At 55.5% G+C, this 17,122-nt stretch overlaps 1 protein-coding gene across 1 annotated transcript; it reads left to right on the top strand.

Moving 5' to 3' along the window:
* Positions 1-701: 701 nt before the first annotated feature.
* LOC100501607 (ABC transporter G family member 16) lies at positions 702-3,108 on the top strand. The gene has a single exon (XM_008650379.3). It carries the CDS (start codon positions 795-797, stop codon positions 2,937-2,939), a length of 2,145 nt encoding a protein of 714 aa, XP_008648601.1. The 5' UTR covers positions 702-794; the 3' UTR covers positions 2,940-3,108.
* Positions 3,109-17,122: the final 14,014 nt, after the last annotated feature.

The following is a 17,122-nucleotide window of genomic DNA, read 5'->3' on the forward strand; positions in this document are numbered from 1 at the left end:
TTTATCTCTATGGATCCCAATTGTACCTGTCCAAACAGTTGGCTTCCAACAGCTGCCAACACATTTACGCTGTGCAGTTGTCACAGCACGGTACAGAGCGCCCGAGTTGGTCCTGCAGTTCTTGCTGATCTTGCTGTTCTTGCTGATCACATGGACTCGGTGGACTAGCGGTGACGGGTGCAACGACCCGTTCCTGCTTCCGCGGCCAGGCCCAGTACTTGTTTTTGTTATCATTATTACATTATTACAGCGGTACAGTAGCATATTTTATTTGCTTTAGTTATTACAATTACAGCGGGACAGCACGATGTTTTCGGTAACATGGTTTGACACACCTTCCCCTTTTTTTTGTACTTTATATATTTCGACAACATGATTTTTGTAGCTGCATTCTATTTCCGAGCTGTTTCGTGCAAGTTCGGCTACCAAACTCAAATTGTCACCCCCAAACAACCTACCATATACAGTAGCGTGAGTGTGAAACAACTTGGTCTTCCGTCGTCGTCCTCATCGTCATCATCTGTAAAACGAAGCAGGGAGAGACAGAAACGTGGTGGACGGCCGGTCTCCTACTCCGACTGGTACACGTACACCCAGACACAGACACAGACACAGTACGAGACCCCAAAGCTGGAGAGGATCCCGCTCCACGCCTCCTCCCTATAACTAAACGCGCCCGCCCACGCCACGCTCTCAAGTCTCAACCGCAGCGACACGCCACCACCAGAGCGCGCCAACCTCGTGCTCGTGAACACACACACACACACACGCAGCTAGCCAACCGTCTAGCGCGGATGGCCACCTCGGGCCACGCCGCCGTGGTGGTCGACATCGACATCGACGAGCCAGCCTCGTGCGGCGGCAACGCCGATGCGGCGGGCACGCGACAGCTGCTCCCACCGGTTGTGCTCCCGCCGGTGACGTACGTGCTCCGTTTCACCGACCTGTCGTACAGTGTGAAGAAGCGCGGCGGCGGTCTGGGCTGCCTGCTGCCTCGGCGGCGGCCCAGCAACCGCCTGGCGTCCTCGGACGCGCCGGCGCCGGCGCCGTCCGACACCACCACCAAGACCCTTCTCGACGGCATCTCCGGGGAGGCGCGGGACGGGGAGCTGCTGGCGGTCATGGGCGCGAGCGGGTCGGGCAAGTCGACGCTGGTGGACGCCCTGGCGGGGAGGATCGCGCGCGGCAGCCTCCGCGGCGGCGTCACGCTCAACGGGGAGCCGCTGCAGGGCCGGCGCCTGCGCGCCATCTCCGCGCACGTGATGCAGGACGACCTGCTGCACCCGATGCTGACGGTGCGCGAGACGCTGCGGTTCGCCGCCGAGTTCCGCCTCCCGCGCGCGCTGCCCGCCGACCGCAAGCGCGCGCGCGTCGACGCGCTCGTCGACCAGCTCGGGCTGGCCCGCGCCGCCGACACCATCATCGGCGACGAGGCCCGCCGCGGGGTGTCGGGCGGGGAGCGCCGCCGCGTGTCCATCGGCACCGACATCATCCACGACCCCATCCTGCTGTTCCTCGACGAGCCCACGTCGGGCCTCGACTCCGCCAGCGCGTTCATGGTGGTGCAGGTGCTCCGCCGCATCGCGCGCAGCGGCAGCGTCGTCATCATGACCGTCCACCAGCCCAGCGCGCGCATCCTCGGCATCCTCGACCGCCTGCTCCTGCTCTCGCGCGGCCGCACCGTGTACGCCGGCACGCCCGCGGGGCTCAAACCTTTCTTCGCCGCCTTCGGCGCGCCTATCCCGGACAACGAGAACCCGGCCGAGTTCGCGCTTGACACCATCCGCGAGTACGAGAGCAGCCCCGGCGGCGCCGCCCCGCTCGCCGACTTCAACGTCAAGTGGCAGCGCGGCGGCGACGCGCCCGCCGAGGGCAAGCTCATGCCACTGGAGCTCGCCATCGCTGAGAGCGTGTCCCGCGGGAAGCTGGTGGCCGGGAGCGGTCGTCCCGGCGGTGGCGGTGGCGGCGGCGCGGCCACCGGGTCGTCGGTGCCGACGTTCGCCAACCCGCCGTGGACGGAGGTGTGGGTCCTCATCAAGCGCTCCTTCACCAACACGGGGCGCATGCCGGAGCTCTTCCTGATGCGCCTCGGGACCATCATGGTCACGGGCTTCATCCTGGCCACCATCTTCTGGCGCCTCGACGACAGCCCCAAGGGCGTGCAGGAGCGGCTGGGCTTCTTCGCCATGGCCATGTCCACCACGTTCTACGTGTGCGCCGACGCGCTGCCGGTGTTCGTGCAGGAGCGCCACATCTACCTCCGTGAGACCGCGCACAACGCCTACCGCCGCGCCTCCTACGTGCTGGCCAACGCCGTCGTCGCGTTCCCACCGCTGGTGCTCCTGTCGCTGGCGTTCGCGGTCACCACGTTCTGGGCGGTGGGGCTCGCGGGCGGCGGCCCCTCGTTCCTCTTCTTCGTGCTCATCATCCTCGCCTCCTTCTGGGCGGGCAGCGGCTTCGTCACCTTCCTCTCCGCGGTGGTGCCGCACGTCATGCTGGGCTACACGGTGGTCGTCGCCATCCTCGCCTACTTCCTCCTCTTCTCGGGCTTCTTCATCAACCGCGACAGGATCCCGGACTACTGGATCTGGTTCCACTACTTGTCGCTGGTCAAGTACCCGTACCAGGCGGTGCTGCAGAACGAGTTCAGCGACGCCTCGCGCTGCTTCACGCGCGGCGTCGAGATGTTCGAGGGCACGCCGATAGCGCACATGACGGAGGCCGTCAAGCTCAAGGTGATGCAGGCCATCAGCGACACCCTGGGCTCCAACCTCACGGCCAACACCTGCGTCACCACCGGCGCCGACGTGCTGGCGCAGCAGGCCGTCACGGACATTGGAAAATGGAACTGCCTGCTGGTGACCGTGGCGTGGGGCTTCTTCTTCAGGGCGCTCTTCTACGTCGTCTTGCTCGTTAGCAGCAAGAATAAGAGGAAGTAAATTAATTAATTAATTAGCAGGTTGATTAAACTTATATAAAATAATGCACGTGTGATATTGTGATGTAGCTAGGGATGATGGAGCAAATGCATAACACCAGATGTAAATTTATTGTTTTTGTTTTTTAATAAGAAATATACACATTGTTTGTCATGTTTTGTTTTTTTAAGGATGGCATGGATTGTGTTGAGAAATTTGTGTGTTTTCAGTTAAGAAACCTGCCTTCGTTCCAGCCTTCCAGGAAAGTGTGTTGCAAGAGTCTTGCTAACACTTCTTTCAAAGAAAAGGAAAAACCTGGTCTCACAATAATCCAACAATTTTGGATACTATTATTGTTGAGCTCTAAAAAGAGCAGTGCGGACGGTCCGGCCCCGAGGCCGGACGGTCCGTGATCCGGACTGTCCGCGGTGATGGCGCGGACGGTCCGCGCGCGCGCAGAGTCAGTTAGGGTTCCTAGTTTCTCGCGGGATTTGTTACCTAAAACCGCGGGATTAACTCGGGAAACGGTTGGAAACGGATCCAGACCTCCCCTTTATATAGATGAAGGGCTACGGCCGATTAAACCCCCAACAATCGAACCAATACAACTTTATTTCGCATTTATTTTCAGCATAATTAGGAGTAGTTCTAGTCTAGTTCTAGTTTAACCCTAGTTTAGTATTCCAATCCCCAAATTCTCTGTCTCTCCTCGACTCTACGTCGATTAGAGGAGTCTAGGTCGGCCGGTCCGAGCCTAGACAACTCCTAGGATCTCTCCTCCCGACGGGGTCCCTCCCGGGAGCGAGATCCAGGCGCCGCCGGCGATCTTCCGTCGTCCCTGCGCACGCGCGGACCGTCCGGCCCTAGAGCGCGGACCGTCCGACCGTCAGGCAGGGAACCCGAGCTCCTGCACCAGGTCGCGGACCGTCCGGCCCTTGGCCGCGGACCGTCCGCGTCTGACCAGAGAGCACCGCCGCCTCGCGCCAGGCCGCGAACCGTCCGGCCCCTACGCGCGGACCGTCCGCCCCTGTGCAGAGGGCACCGCCGCTGGTTCTTTTGAGTGATTGACGCCTCCAAAAAGGTGTCAACATACTTTTTGGCGACTCCGCTGGGGAATAGGTGTCTAGACCTGCTAAAAATCGGCCCATAGATGGCCGGTTCTAAGGATCACACCAAGATCTCCACCACCAACATCATCAAGCCGGCCATGGAGGCGCTCCCGGCTGATGACCAAAGGCCCTTTGAAGACCTCGTAATGCGCGATGAGAAGGAGGTGATGCGGCAATGGAACGAACAACGCGACAAGGAAGAGGCGGAACTGCTGCATAAACTCTCCGAACGGCGCAAGGAGGCGGCGGACAAGTACTTGTCACACTTCACGGTGGATCGCCACCAGAAGATCGTCCGTCAAGGGGAGATCGATATGGAATCTCTCCTACCTCCACTGCAGGGTCCCGCTGTAAGTACTCCAGATCTATCTCTTACGACTTTTATGGATCAACGAGGAGATCAGTTAAAGCAATATGTAGATGAATTTATTAAAATGCATTTACGTGCATACGAGAAATCAGCTGCTCCTAATTTTCCATCGCGAGAGTCTAATACAGTGCCACCCACGTCAAACACATCGGCTATAAACGGGTCACCTTTGACCCAGCCATCATATGGTATGCCGATGCACGCTTTCGTGTCACCATCACAGCCGCAACCACTAGGCACGCGGCAGGTACTGGACGCGACCGGACCGTCCGGCGTATTTCGCCGGACCGTCCGACCAGATGCAGGCCCGCACACAAAACACTCAGGTCACACCGTACATGGCCGGACCATCAGGGTACAACCCTGAACACTTCGGCCCCATCACGGACCGTCCGGTGCATCACGCCGGACCGTCCGGATATGTTGCAGACCGTCCGCCATCTTACGCCGGACCGTCCGGATATGGCATGAACCGGCCGACGTATTACGCTGGACCATCCGACTCTACACGAGTCCATGCGCAGACTGCCCAAGTCACGCCATATATGGCCGATCCATCCGGGTACAGCCCTGGACCATTCGGCCCGATCGCGGACCGTCCAGTTCTTTACGACAGACGGTCTGGGTACGAGACTACCCACGTAGCACCATATACGGCTGGACAATCCGGATATACCTTCAGACCATTTGGCCAGGTCGCGGACCATTCGGCCTCTTACGCCGGACCGTCCGGATATGCATACGCAGAGCCGAGAGCTGCGCAATACGCACAGTTCCCACATTCATCGCAGCAACATTATGGTGCCCCACCAGCAACACATTATAATCATGCCATACCACCTCATGGACATAGGGCTGAATACTATTCGGCCACAAGAGAGCCTGAGGGGTATAGGGCAGGAGCTGGTGACATTAATAGGACACCTAACACACACCTCAAACATACCTGGGAGGAAAGCCGACAGAGTAATGTCAGGCAACCTGAAATCTCCACCCACAAACTCAATGGATTGTCGCCAGACATGGCAGAGAGGGTCAGAGATGAGGTAGCCGGGATGTTCAGGGACAAACTCGGTGTTAGTGTGTCAGGTACAGGGCAATCGTATCGGAAGCCTTATAGCCACCGATTCGACACCGTGCCATACCCATAGGGAACTAGAATACCAGACTTCTCTAAGTTTTCTGGTGAAAGTGGGAAAAGCACACACGAACATATAAGCCAATTCATAGCACACTTGGGAGAATTGGCTGATGGGGAAGCCTACCGCGTTCGTTTATTCTCGTTGTCCCTTACTGATACTGCATTTGCATGGTACGCAGCTTTGCCACCAAACTCTATTAACTCTTGGGAAGAATTAGAGCAAAAATTTCATGAACACTTCTTCTCAAGAGAACATGAGTTAGAATTGGCTGACTTAGCTTCAGTCCGACAAGGGCCTGAAGAATCGGTTAATGACTATATCCGGAGATTCCGGGACACTAGAAACCGATGCTTTCAGATTCATGTCGCAGAAAAACAACTGACAGGGCTAGCTTTCAATGGGTTGCGACCCTACTTAAAAGAAAAATTAGATGGCACCCAATTCTTTTCACTAGTGCACTTACACCAGCGGGCTATGACCTGTGAAAGCCGAAGTAAGGAAACATCAAAATCGGCTAGCCATAAGATGCATCTAGTGGGATACGATAATTCGGACGATGAATCCATGGATGTATACACCGCCGAACTGGTTTGGCCAGGACAGGCTAAACCTTCAGCGTGTTCTGCTTTAAAGTCGATTCGAAAGAATCGACAATAGGAAGTTAAGTTTACTTTTAGTGTTGCCAAATGCGATAAAATATTTGACGAGTTACTGAAAAACGACAACATTAAATTAACTCATACTATTCCTCCTCCTGATGAATTAAAGAGGCGTGCTTATTGTAAGTGGCATAATTCCTTTTCTCATGTCACCAATGATTGTAATGTTTTTCGTCGACAGATACAATCGGCCATAAATGAGGGTCGATTGACTTTTCAGGAGATGCAAGTAGACACACAACCCTTTCCTGTTAATACAATAGAACTCACATGCAAAAAGGTCTTGGTTCGGCCCGAAATGGCCGATAAACGCAAAGGCAAGGGCATAGTCATCAGCAATCCTCGCATGTCAGATATATCACAAAAGGAAATTGCTCGAAAGGTTTCAGACGAGAAGGCTAAAAGGTCCGAAGACGCCGGGGGGCAGGCACAGTTAATAAACCAAACACACCAGCCTAGCCCCAGCATCGTAGATGGTCCAACACCTACGTGCGGACAATCCGGTGCTCAGACAAACGGTCCGGCTAACTCGGCCGGACAGTCCACCTATGACCAAAGGCGTCAACCTCTACACAAAGCAAGGAAAAAGACGCAAGGTCAAAGCACATATAATCAGCTGATCAAAGCCGATCCTACTTTTGATCAGTTGCTCTCCAAAAATACTAGCAAAAAGACTGTTCCACGTGATCGGTCAACAAAGAAACCCCGGTCACCTGCTAAAACAAAACGACCCGAAAGGCGACACAACAAGCATCGCCTATTCATTCTATGAGACCAGGGTACTTTCCACCTATTTACTCATCGTCGGTATATTATCCTGTTCAAACATGGAATGGCACGATGATGAATCCATGGTACATATATAGTCCCTTCGTCTATCCAGACTGGGGGGCACCTCCATTCTATTCCTTTTGATCCATTGATCAAATGTTCATGGCCGAGAAAGATACAATCCGAAACGGCCTTTATATTGGTGCTTTATTGAATAATCTCCATATCAAAAAGTCGGTGACCTACATCAGGTTTAGTTCATATGCTTTTGGTTCGTCAACCTTCACCAAAAGGCAGGGGGGCATATGTTGAGCTCTAAAAAGAGCAGTGCGGACGGTCCGGCCCCGAGGCCGGACGGTCCGCGGTCCGGACTGTCCGCGGTGGTGGCGCGGACGGTCCGTGCGCGCGCAGAGTCAGTTAGGGTTCCTAGTTTCTCGCAGGATTTGTTACCTAAAACCGCGGGATTAACTCGGGAAACGGTTGGAAACGGATCCAGACCTCCCCCTTTATATAGATGAAGGGCTACGGTCGATTAAACCCCCAACAATCGAACCAATACAACTTCTATTTCGCATTTATTTTCAGCACAATTAGGAGTAGTTCTAGTCTAGTTCTAGTTTAGCCCTAGTTTAGTATTCCAATCCCCAAATTCTCTGCCTCTCCTCGACTCTACATCGATTAGAGGAGTCTAGGTCGGCCGGCCCGAGCCTAGACAACTCCTAGGATCTCTCCTCCCCGACGGGGTCCCTCCCGGGAGCGAGATCCAGGCGTCGCCGGCGATCTTCCGCCGCCCCTGCGCACGCGCGGACCGTCCGGCCCTAGAGCGTGGACCGTCCGACCGTCAGGCAGGGAACCCGAGCTCCTGCACCAGGTCACGGACCGTCCGGCCCTTGGCCGCAGACCGTCCGCGTCTGACCAGAGAGCACCGCCGCCTCGCGCCAGGCCGCGGACCGTCCGGCCCCTGCGCGCGGACCGTCCGCCCCTGTGCAGAGGGCACCACCGCTGGTTCTTTTGAGTGATTGGCGCCTCCAAAAAGGTGTCAACAATTATATAATTTGTGACGGCGCAACTCCTAAAGAACACGATTAATATGTTAGGTGCCCTCTTCCTCCATGTTCTGGAGCAAGAAGAGAAAGTGTAAGGGTTATCCATTCTTTTCATCGAGTGTATGGCCAACAGATCGTGCATGTGGCCATGCAAAACGTTGTTTTACTGTTTTGTACAGTAGGCTTAAAGCTTTTATGTGGATGAGTAAACTGCTAGTGATAGACTTAAGAAGCATGATATTCAAATTTCAGATATGTCACTATAAATACCTTTAGAAGCTCTTAGATGATATATAATAGTGCCAGATGCAAATTCTATAAATGGTCGACCCCTCTAGCGGTCGCACTATTTGTGAAATTATATTTTTACCCTACCTTTTACATATGTTTCACATTTGAAGGTGAAAGTCGCCTAGAGGGGGGGTGAATAGGGTGAAACTGAAATTCTCAAAAATAATCACAACTACAAGCCGGGTTAGCGTTAGAAATATAATCGAGTCCGCGAGAGAGGGTGCAAAACAAATCACAAGCGAATAAAGAGTGTGACACGTGGATTTGTTTTACCGAGGTTCGGTTCTCGCAAACCTACTCCTCGTTGAGGTGGTCACAAAGACCGGGTCTCTTTCAACCCTTTCCCTCTCTCAAACGGTCCCTCGGACCGAGTGAGCTTTCTCTTCTCAATCACTTGGAACACAAAGTTCCCGCAAGGACCACCACAAGATTGGTGTCTCTTGCCTCAATTACAAGTGAGTTTGATAGCAATAAGGAATCAAGAAAGAAGAATGCAATCCAAGCGCAAGAGCTAGAAAGAACACAAGCAAATCTCTCTCTCTAAGCACTAGAGCGTTGTGTGGAATTTGGGAGAGGATTTGATCTCTTGAGTGTGTCTAGAATTGAATGCCTAGCTCTTGTAAGTGGTTGAAAGTGTGAAAACTTGGATGCAATGAATGGTGGGTGGTTGGGGGTATTTATAGTCTCAACCACCAATCTAGCCGTTTGGTGGGGCTGACTGTCGTATGGTGCACCGAACAGTCCGGTGCACACCGGACATGTCCGGTGCGTCAGCCACGTCACCAAAGCCATTGGGATTCGACCGTTCGAGCACTGTCTTCTGGGCCCGCCTGGATGTCCGGTGGCGCACCGGACATGTACTGTAGAGTGTCCGGTGCGCCAGTATGGGCGCGCCTGACTTCTGCGCGCGCTGGCGCGCATTTAATGCGCTGCAGGTAGCCGTTGGCGCCGAATTAGCCGTTGCTTCGATGGCACACCGGACAGTCCGGTGTACACCGGACATGTCCGGTGAATTATAGCGGACTAGCCGTTGTGAATTCCCGAAGCTGGCGAGTTCCAGAGGCCGCTCTTCCTTGGAGCACCGGACACTGTCCGGTATGCACCGGACAGTCCGGTGAATTATAGCGGAGCGCCTCTGATTTTCCCGAAGGTGACGAGTTTGAGTTGGAGTCCTCTGGCACACCGGACATTGTCCGGTGGCACACCGGACAATCCGGTGCGCCAGACCAGAGGTGCCTTCGGTTGCCCCTTTGCTCTTTTGTTGAACCCCATACTTGGTCTTTTTATTGGCTAAGTGTGAACCTTTGACACCTGTATAACTTATACACTAGAGCAAACTAGTTAGTCCATTTATTTGTGTTGGGCAATTCAACCACCAAAATCATTTAGGAACTAGGTGTAAGCCTAATTCCCTTTCAGAAGGTGTATATTTCTGACTTTTTACTATACATATGTGTTACACACGTCTTCTCTTAGTCGAGGCTTTCTTTGGGTGCTGCTTCCAAAACAAAGTCCTTGTAATTTTGGTTGTCATCGCCAAAGCTTCGCATTCATCATATTTAGCATTATTTGTTTTCAACTCCCCTTTGAGTAAACGAAGCAATCATACGTGGATCAGTAGATAAAGGTCAAAATCCTTCAGATCCTTTTAATCAACTTGTCCTAAAAAATAGCTAGAGATTGTTTTTATTATCTTCGACCTTCAGCCAAATACTTTCTCTCCAATAGTAGCCTCTCACATATGATTAGTCCATTTTCTATAGCAAGCTCAAACAGCGATTTTGGTCATCAAGGGTTCGATTCAAAGGTCTGAAAACACCTTATTTCAGTTTGTTACTGAAAACAAATGCGTAAAACTGAAATATGAAATTTACCAATGAAGATGCATTTGTATTTTAGACCAAGATGATAACGAGTGCCTTTTGAACTTGACCCTTGATTGTGAGCTATTTCAGCTATATAAAGATGAGAAGATTGTTGAGTTGTCCATGATATACATTACTTGTGCCTACAAGTTGTTCCCTTGAGCTCTGCCTCCATAGCTTTTTTTCTGCTTACTTCAAACTTAAGCGCTTCGTTGCATAGCCACATTTCAAACTTTTTTAGATGGCTCTCATTTAGACGATTGTTTCAGTTCCCACTCCTACCACTTCTGTAGCCCTTTAGTTGGATAACATGTGGAGAAAATTGTTGACAGTCCATTATAGGCCAAGAAAAGTGAGCCCTAGTATATAAGAGGCCCCACCTCAGGGCCTCGTGATCAAAAGTCGAACTATTTAGATATTGAGACAAGCAAGGAAAATCAATTTGGGAGATTTGGTTGAAGCATTTGCTTAGGTATCTTCTAGTGACAAAAAAACAATAGACATGGATGTACTACTACTTTCACTATATCGGTGTGCTCATTTTTCACTACACCATGCGTTTAATGGTAACAATGCATGACCCTCACTTGCATGTGATCTTGATTGAGCATGGTAGATATGCTAATGTGTGCCATACTAACATGCCACTAACTAGCTATATAAGTAACTAACTACATTATAGATGAAGTTATTAATACATAAAAAAAACTCATCTTCGCCGGTACAGAGGGCGCCATGGTTAGGGAGGGAGAGCATGATTGAGTTGGAGAAAAAATCCTAGGCAACACGATCTACCCCTGCACCACGATGGAGAGGCCCACTGCCACCACATCGACGTGTGTTGGGTGGGCGTGCGTGTGTGCAAGGCGAGGGAGCAAGCGAGGGCGCAATTGGCGGGGCTGGTCGGTGGAGACGCGGGGTGGGCGGGCGAGCAGGGGCATGGTCGGTGGCTGGCGTTGCTGGGCTAGAGAAATAGTGGGGTAAAACATGTGAGCTGGAATAGAGAGAGCAACGAGAATTAATGATGATAAGGCCAGTAAAAAAATTTACGGTGTTGAGATCCACGCCAAGATCCATGATTCTACTATACCGAGGTCGGCGTCAAGATCTACGAAACTAAGGTGCTGCTACGTCAAGACGACGGTGACATCCACGACGCTATTTGTGACGTGATAGCTTGACACTGTGACCTACGCATTGTCGAGCTGGTGTGTAATGACAGCATTATAGATCAGGAATTCAGGACATTTACCCTATGGTCGAAATGTGATTTTCGTTCCACCTAAGATATAAACATGAAATTTTGGTCGAAAATGGCTAATATAGGAGAAGACAAAAAATTAGTTACTTTGGCTAGGCAAGCAGCTAGTTATACAGTTGTATACCAAATACCTGTCTCGAAAGTAACAACGGTCCAACGTCCAAGAGCAAGACTAGTGGTTTGGCATGTTGCTCCCAGGTCAGACAATGCATGGCCAGCGTGGGCCTTCCTCTAGCCTACCTGCAAACCAAACCTGATAACCCTTCGGGCAACCCAAGCGAGTCGAGTAGTATGCATACATGTCAGAGTTGGCTGGCCTAGGCTAGCCGTCCAGAGTCCAGACACCACAAGGAAAAGGTGCCTGCCGTCTGGGTTAGAACAGGTGACAAGATGGGTACTGCCATGGCTAGCTGCATGCAGGGACGACGATATCCATCTGAATTTCTGTTCGATTTGTATACACACACATTTGAAAAGTACACGCGGGCAAGAAACACACGCCGCCCAGCCCAGCCCAGATAGCCTCGGAGCGTTAATTTGGGCACATCCGATGATCCGACGATACATGCATGTTGCTAAGCAGTTCCATGGCTCCTTGGATGCTTCTTGCTTGCCACCTCGGAGAACCGAGCAGAGTAGCTGGAAGAGAGGGAAGAGCAACCTGCATGCATGTGTGAGCATGTGTTTGTCGTGCTGCTCTGTTGGTCGTCTGCAATCCTCCTCCTCTTCGTCGTCCAGCACGATGGGACCGGAGAGAGACCGACCCAAGGAGCGAGCGGAAACCGACGGCGGTCAAACCGAAGCGCCTCCGTCGAAGGCACACGTACGACGTGGTGGGGGCACGCTCTCCAAGTCAAGCTACAAACATCCAACAATCCTGCCGAACTTTTTTCCGCACGCAGCGGCAACCGGCAGGCATCATCAGAAGCGCAGGAGAGCACATCGCGGCCGTTCGATCAGACCGGGACGAGGCAGGCAGCAGCAGCAGTGGTCGTCCAACAAGTCCATCTCGATGATCCAGCTACTTCCTGGTGTGCGTGTCTGTCTTGTCGTAGCGGACCGTTTCGTCTGAACAGCAGATGAGAAGGGAAGAAGCTGATGCCCCGCCGCACCCGCACATCAAGGAGGAAACTAACGAACCTAAGCAACGTCAATCACGTGTCCCGATTCTGCTCGGTGAGGAGGCGCGGCGACGCCAAAGCGTGACCAGTTTTATTTTGAGATGGACAGGGGTTGACTTCGGCCATGTTTCAATTTCATGTGCTAACTTTAGCATGGTACTCAAGTGTCGGCATCCTTAATGGTTACACATCATGGGCCGGCAGGCCGGCGCACGTACGGCTGCATATTTGGACTTGGCCTTGCCCAACAACACCGAAGGTTAGTTACGGCATGTTTGGTTCGTTACCTCAATTGCCACATTTTGCCTAACTTTTCTGCCTAAGGTTAGTTATCTAATTTGGACGACTAATCTTAGGCAAAGTGTGGCACATTTAGCCACAAACCAAACATTAAATGTGCCACACTTTGCCTAAGGTTAGTCGTCCAAATTGAATAACTAACTGTCGGGGACCATAATTAGGGGTACCCTCAAGGCTCCTAATTCTCAGCTGGAAACCCCCATCAGCACAAAAGCTGCAAAGGCCTGATAGGTGCGATTAAGTCAGGGATCGGTCCATTCGAGGGACTCGATCACGCCTTGCCCGAGCCTAGCCTCGGACAAGGGCAGCCGACCCCGGAGGATCTCCGTCTCGCCCGAGGCCCCCCTCCAGCGACGAACATACTTCCGTCTTGCCCGAGGCCCTGTCTTCGCCAAGAAGCAACCCTGACCAAATCGCCGCGCCGACCGACCAAATCGCAGGAGCATTTAATGCAAAGGTGGTCTGACACCTTTATCCTGACACGCGCCCTTCAGTCGACAGAGCCGAAGTGACCGCAGTCACTTCGCCGCTCCACTAACCGACCTGACAGAAGGACAGCGCCGCCTGCGCCGCACCGACTGCAGTGCCACTTGACAGAGTGAGGCTAACAGGCAGTCAGGCCCGACCTCAGGCACCATAGGAAGCTCCGCTCCGCCCGACCCAGGGCTCGGACTCGGGCTAAGCCCCTGAAGACGACGAACTCCACTCCGCCCGACCCAGGGCTCGGACTTGGGCTAAGCCCCTGAAGACGGCGAACTCCGCTCCGCCCGACCCAGGGCTCGGACTTGGGCTAAGCCCCGGAAGACGGCGAACTCCGCTCTGCCCGACCCAGGGCTCGGACTTGGGCTCAGCCCCAGAAGACGACGAACTCTGCTTCGACCGACCCCAGGGCTCGGACTCAGCCCTAGCCTCAGCCGACGGTCTCCGCCTCGCCCGACCCAGGGGCTCGGACTCGACCACGGCCACGGAAGACAGACTCGACCTCGACCTCGGAGGAGCCTCCACATCGCCCAACCTAGGGCGCGGACCGACCACGTCGACAGGAGGCGCCATCATTACCCTACCCCAAGCTGACTCAGACTACGGGGGACAAGACCGGCGTCCCATTTGGCTCGCTCCGCCAGATAGGCGATGATGGCGCCCCGCACGCTCTGTGACGACGGCGGCTCTCAGCCCCCTTATGGAAGCAAGAGGACGTCAGCAAGGACTCGACAGCCCCGACAGCTGTCCTTCCGCCAGGCTCCAGCGCTCCTCCGACGGCCACGACATCACACGAACCGGGTGCCAAAACCTCTCCAGCTGCCACGACGGCGTGTACTTAGGGCGCTAGCTCTCCTCCGCTAGACACGTAGCACTCTGCTACACCCCCCATTGTACACCTGGATCCTCTCCTTACGCCTATAAAAGGAAGGACCAGGGCCCTCTTACAGAGGGTTGGCCGCGCGGGGACGAGGACGAGACAGGCGCTCGCGTGAGGCCGCTCGCTCCCTCTCCCGCGTGGACGCTTGTAACCCCCTACTACAAGCGCATCCGACCTGGGCGCGGAACGAACACGAAGGCCGCGGGATTTGCACCTCTCTCACGCCCGTCTCCGGCCACCTCACTTCCCCCCTTCGCGCTCGGCCTCGCGCTGACCCATCTGGGCTGGGGCACGCGGCGACATTTCACTCGTCGGCCCAGGGACCCCCGGTCTCAAAACGCCGACAGTTGGCGCGCCAGGTAGGGGCCTGCTGCGTGTTGACGAACAGCTTCCCGTCAAGCTCCAGATGGACAGTCTCCAGCAACCTCTTCAGCCCGGGACGGTGCTCCGTTTCGGGAGTCTTGAGTTCATGTCCCTCGACGGCAGCTACGACATGATACTCCTTCCCCCGCCGTGCGACAGCGACAATGGCGACCGACAGCCCGCCCGCCGGCGGCAGAATCGGCGACGTCTTCCCCGCGTGGTGGAAGAACAACATTCGAGCTCACCCCGTCCTCTCCCCCGCCGACGGAGGAGGAGGCGGGGCAACCAAGGACAAGCAGGAGGCAGCGCCTCGTCGGCTGTCGAGCGAGTCGACGGTGCCAGCGCCCCAACGGGGGGCGCGTCAGGCATCGACCTCGCGTTTGAGACGAAGACGAACGCCGTCTCCCCGCAACACGCCAATTCCGAGCAAACGGACGACGCCAGCACGCTCGCGAAAGGCTTGCTGGACGTCACCCTCGTACCTGAGACGACGGTGCAGTCAGTCCCCGACGTGACTTCATCACCGCCCGTCGACCAAGAGGTACCGACCGATTCCCATCTCACGCCTTTCGGATTCAGCCTCGACCCGCCAAGCGGCTTCGCTTTGGCGGACACTCTCGTAGAGGCGAGTCCAAACCCTCTGGGGTTTCGTATGCGGTCACCCTGGGACCGGCTGACGGACGTCTCGACCTACGGGCCCTCTAGGTCCGAGGAAGACGACGCGCCCGACTTCTGTTGGGACTTCTCCGGACTCGGTAACCCCAGTGCCATGCGGGACTTCATGACCGCATGCGACTACTGCCTTTCCGACTGTTCCGACGGTAGCCGCAGCCTCGGCGACGAGGACTACAGCCCAAGCCGCGAGTGTTTCCACGTCGATCTAGGGGGTCCCTCTGAAGGCAACCATCTCGGTATGCCGGAGGACGATGATCTCCCTAGGCCGGTGCCTCGCGTTGACATCCTACGGGAGCTAGCTGTGGTCCCCGTTCAGGCGGGGGGCCATGACCCACAGCTCGAGCAAATCCGCGGGGTGCAGGCCAGGCTCGACGAGGGAGCAGGAGCACTTGAGCCGATCCGCCGGGACGTCGGGCAGGAATGGGCGGGCCAACCTCCGGCCAGAGAAATGTGTCATCTACCCCAGGGCTTCCAGCACCGCATCGCCGACGATGTCAGGATGAGGCCGCCACCCGCTTCCAGTGGGGTCGGCCAAAACCTGGCTGCAGCACCGATGCTTCTCCGTGCGATGCCAGAGCCATCAACCACCGAGGGGCGGTGAATCCAGGGAGAGCTCAAGAATCTCTTGGAAGGCGCCGCGGTCCGACGGGCCGAGAGCTCCGCCTCCCGAAGGTAGGGGTACCCCTCAGAACATCATGCCGCGACTTCCCGATTCATGCGGGAAGCCTCGGTCCACACCGGGCGCACGCGCAACACAGCGCCTGCAGCCCCGGGTCGCCTCAGCAACGAGCACCATCACCGTGACCGTCGGGCCCACCTCAACGAGAGGGTGCGCCGAGGCTACCACCCCAGGCGTGGAGGACGCTACGACAGCGGGGAGGATCGGAGTCCCTCGCTCGAACCACCCGGTCCGTAGGCCTTCAGCCAGGCCATACGACGGGCGCCGTTCCCGACCCGGTTCCGACCCCCGACTACTATCACAAAGTACTCGGGGGAGACGAGACCGGAGCTGTGGCTCGCGGACTACCGGCTGGCTTGCCAACTGGGTGGAACGGACGATGACAACCTCATCATCCGCAACCTCCCCCTGTTCCTCTCCGACACCGCTCGCGCCTGGCTGGAGCACCTCCTCCGGGGCAAATCTCCAACTGGGACGACCTGGTCCAGGCCTTTGCCGGCAATTTCCAGGGCACGTACGTGCGCCCTGGAAATTCCAGGGACCTCCGAAGCTGCCGAGAGCAGCCGGGAGAGTCTCTCCGGGACTACATCCAGCGATTCTCGAAGCAGCGCACCGAGCTGCCCAACATCACCGACTCAGATGTCATCGGCGCGTTCCTCGCCGGCACCACCTGCCGCGACCTAGTGAGCAAGCTGGGTCGCAAGACCCCCACCAGGGCGAGCGAGCTGATGGACATCGCCACCAAGTTCGCCTCTGGGCAGGAGGCGGTCGAGGCTATCTTCTGGAAGGACAAGCAGCCCCAGGGCCGCCCACCGGAAGATGTCCCCGAGGCGTCAACTCAGCGCGGCGCCAAGAAGAAGGACAAGAAGAAGTCGCAAGCGAAACGCGACGCCGCCGACGCGGACCTTGTCGCCGCCGCCGAGTACTAGAACCCTCGAAAACCCCCCGGAGGTGCCAACCTCTTCGACAAGATGCTCAAAGAGCCGTGCCCCTATCACCAGGGGCCCGTCAAGCACACCCTTGAGGAGTGCGCCATGCTTCGGCGCCACTTCCACAGGGCCGCGCCACCCGCGGAGGGTGACAGGGCTCACGACGACGACAAGAAGGAAGATCACCAGGCAGGAGAGTTCCCCGAGGTCCGCGACTGCTTCATGATCTACGGTGGGCAAGCGGCGAACGCCTCGGCTCGGCA

The sequence above is a fragment of the Zea mays genome, chromosome 6 (genome assembly GCF_902167145.1).
Source record: "Zea mays cultivar B73 chromosome 6, Zm-B73-REFERENCE-NAM-5.0, whole genome shotgun sequence".
Lineage (NCBI taxonomy): Eukaryota > Viridiplantae > Streptophyta > Magnoliopsida > Poales > Poaceae > Zea > Zea mays.

What these genes read in the sequence shown, in the direction of transcription:
- LOC100501607 (XM_008650379.3), top strand. Translation starts at nt 795, where the DNA reads ATGGCCACCTCGGGCCACGCCGCCGTGGTGGTCGACATCGACATCGAC.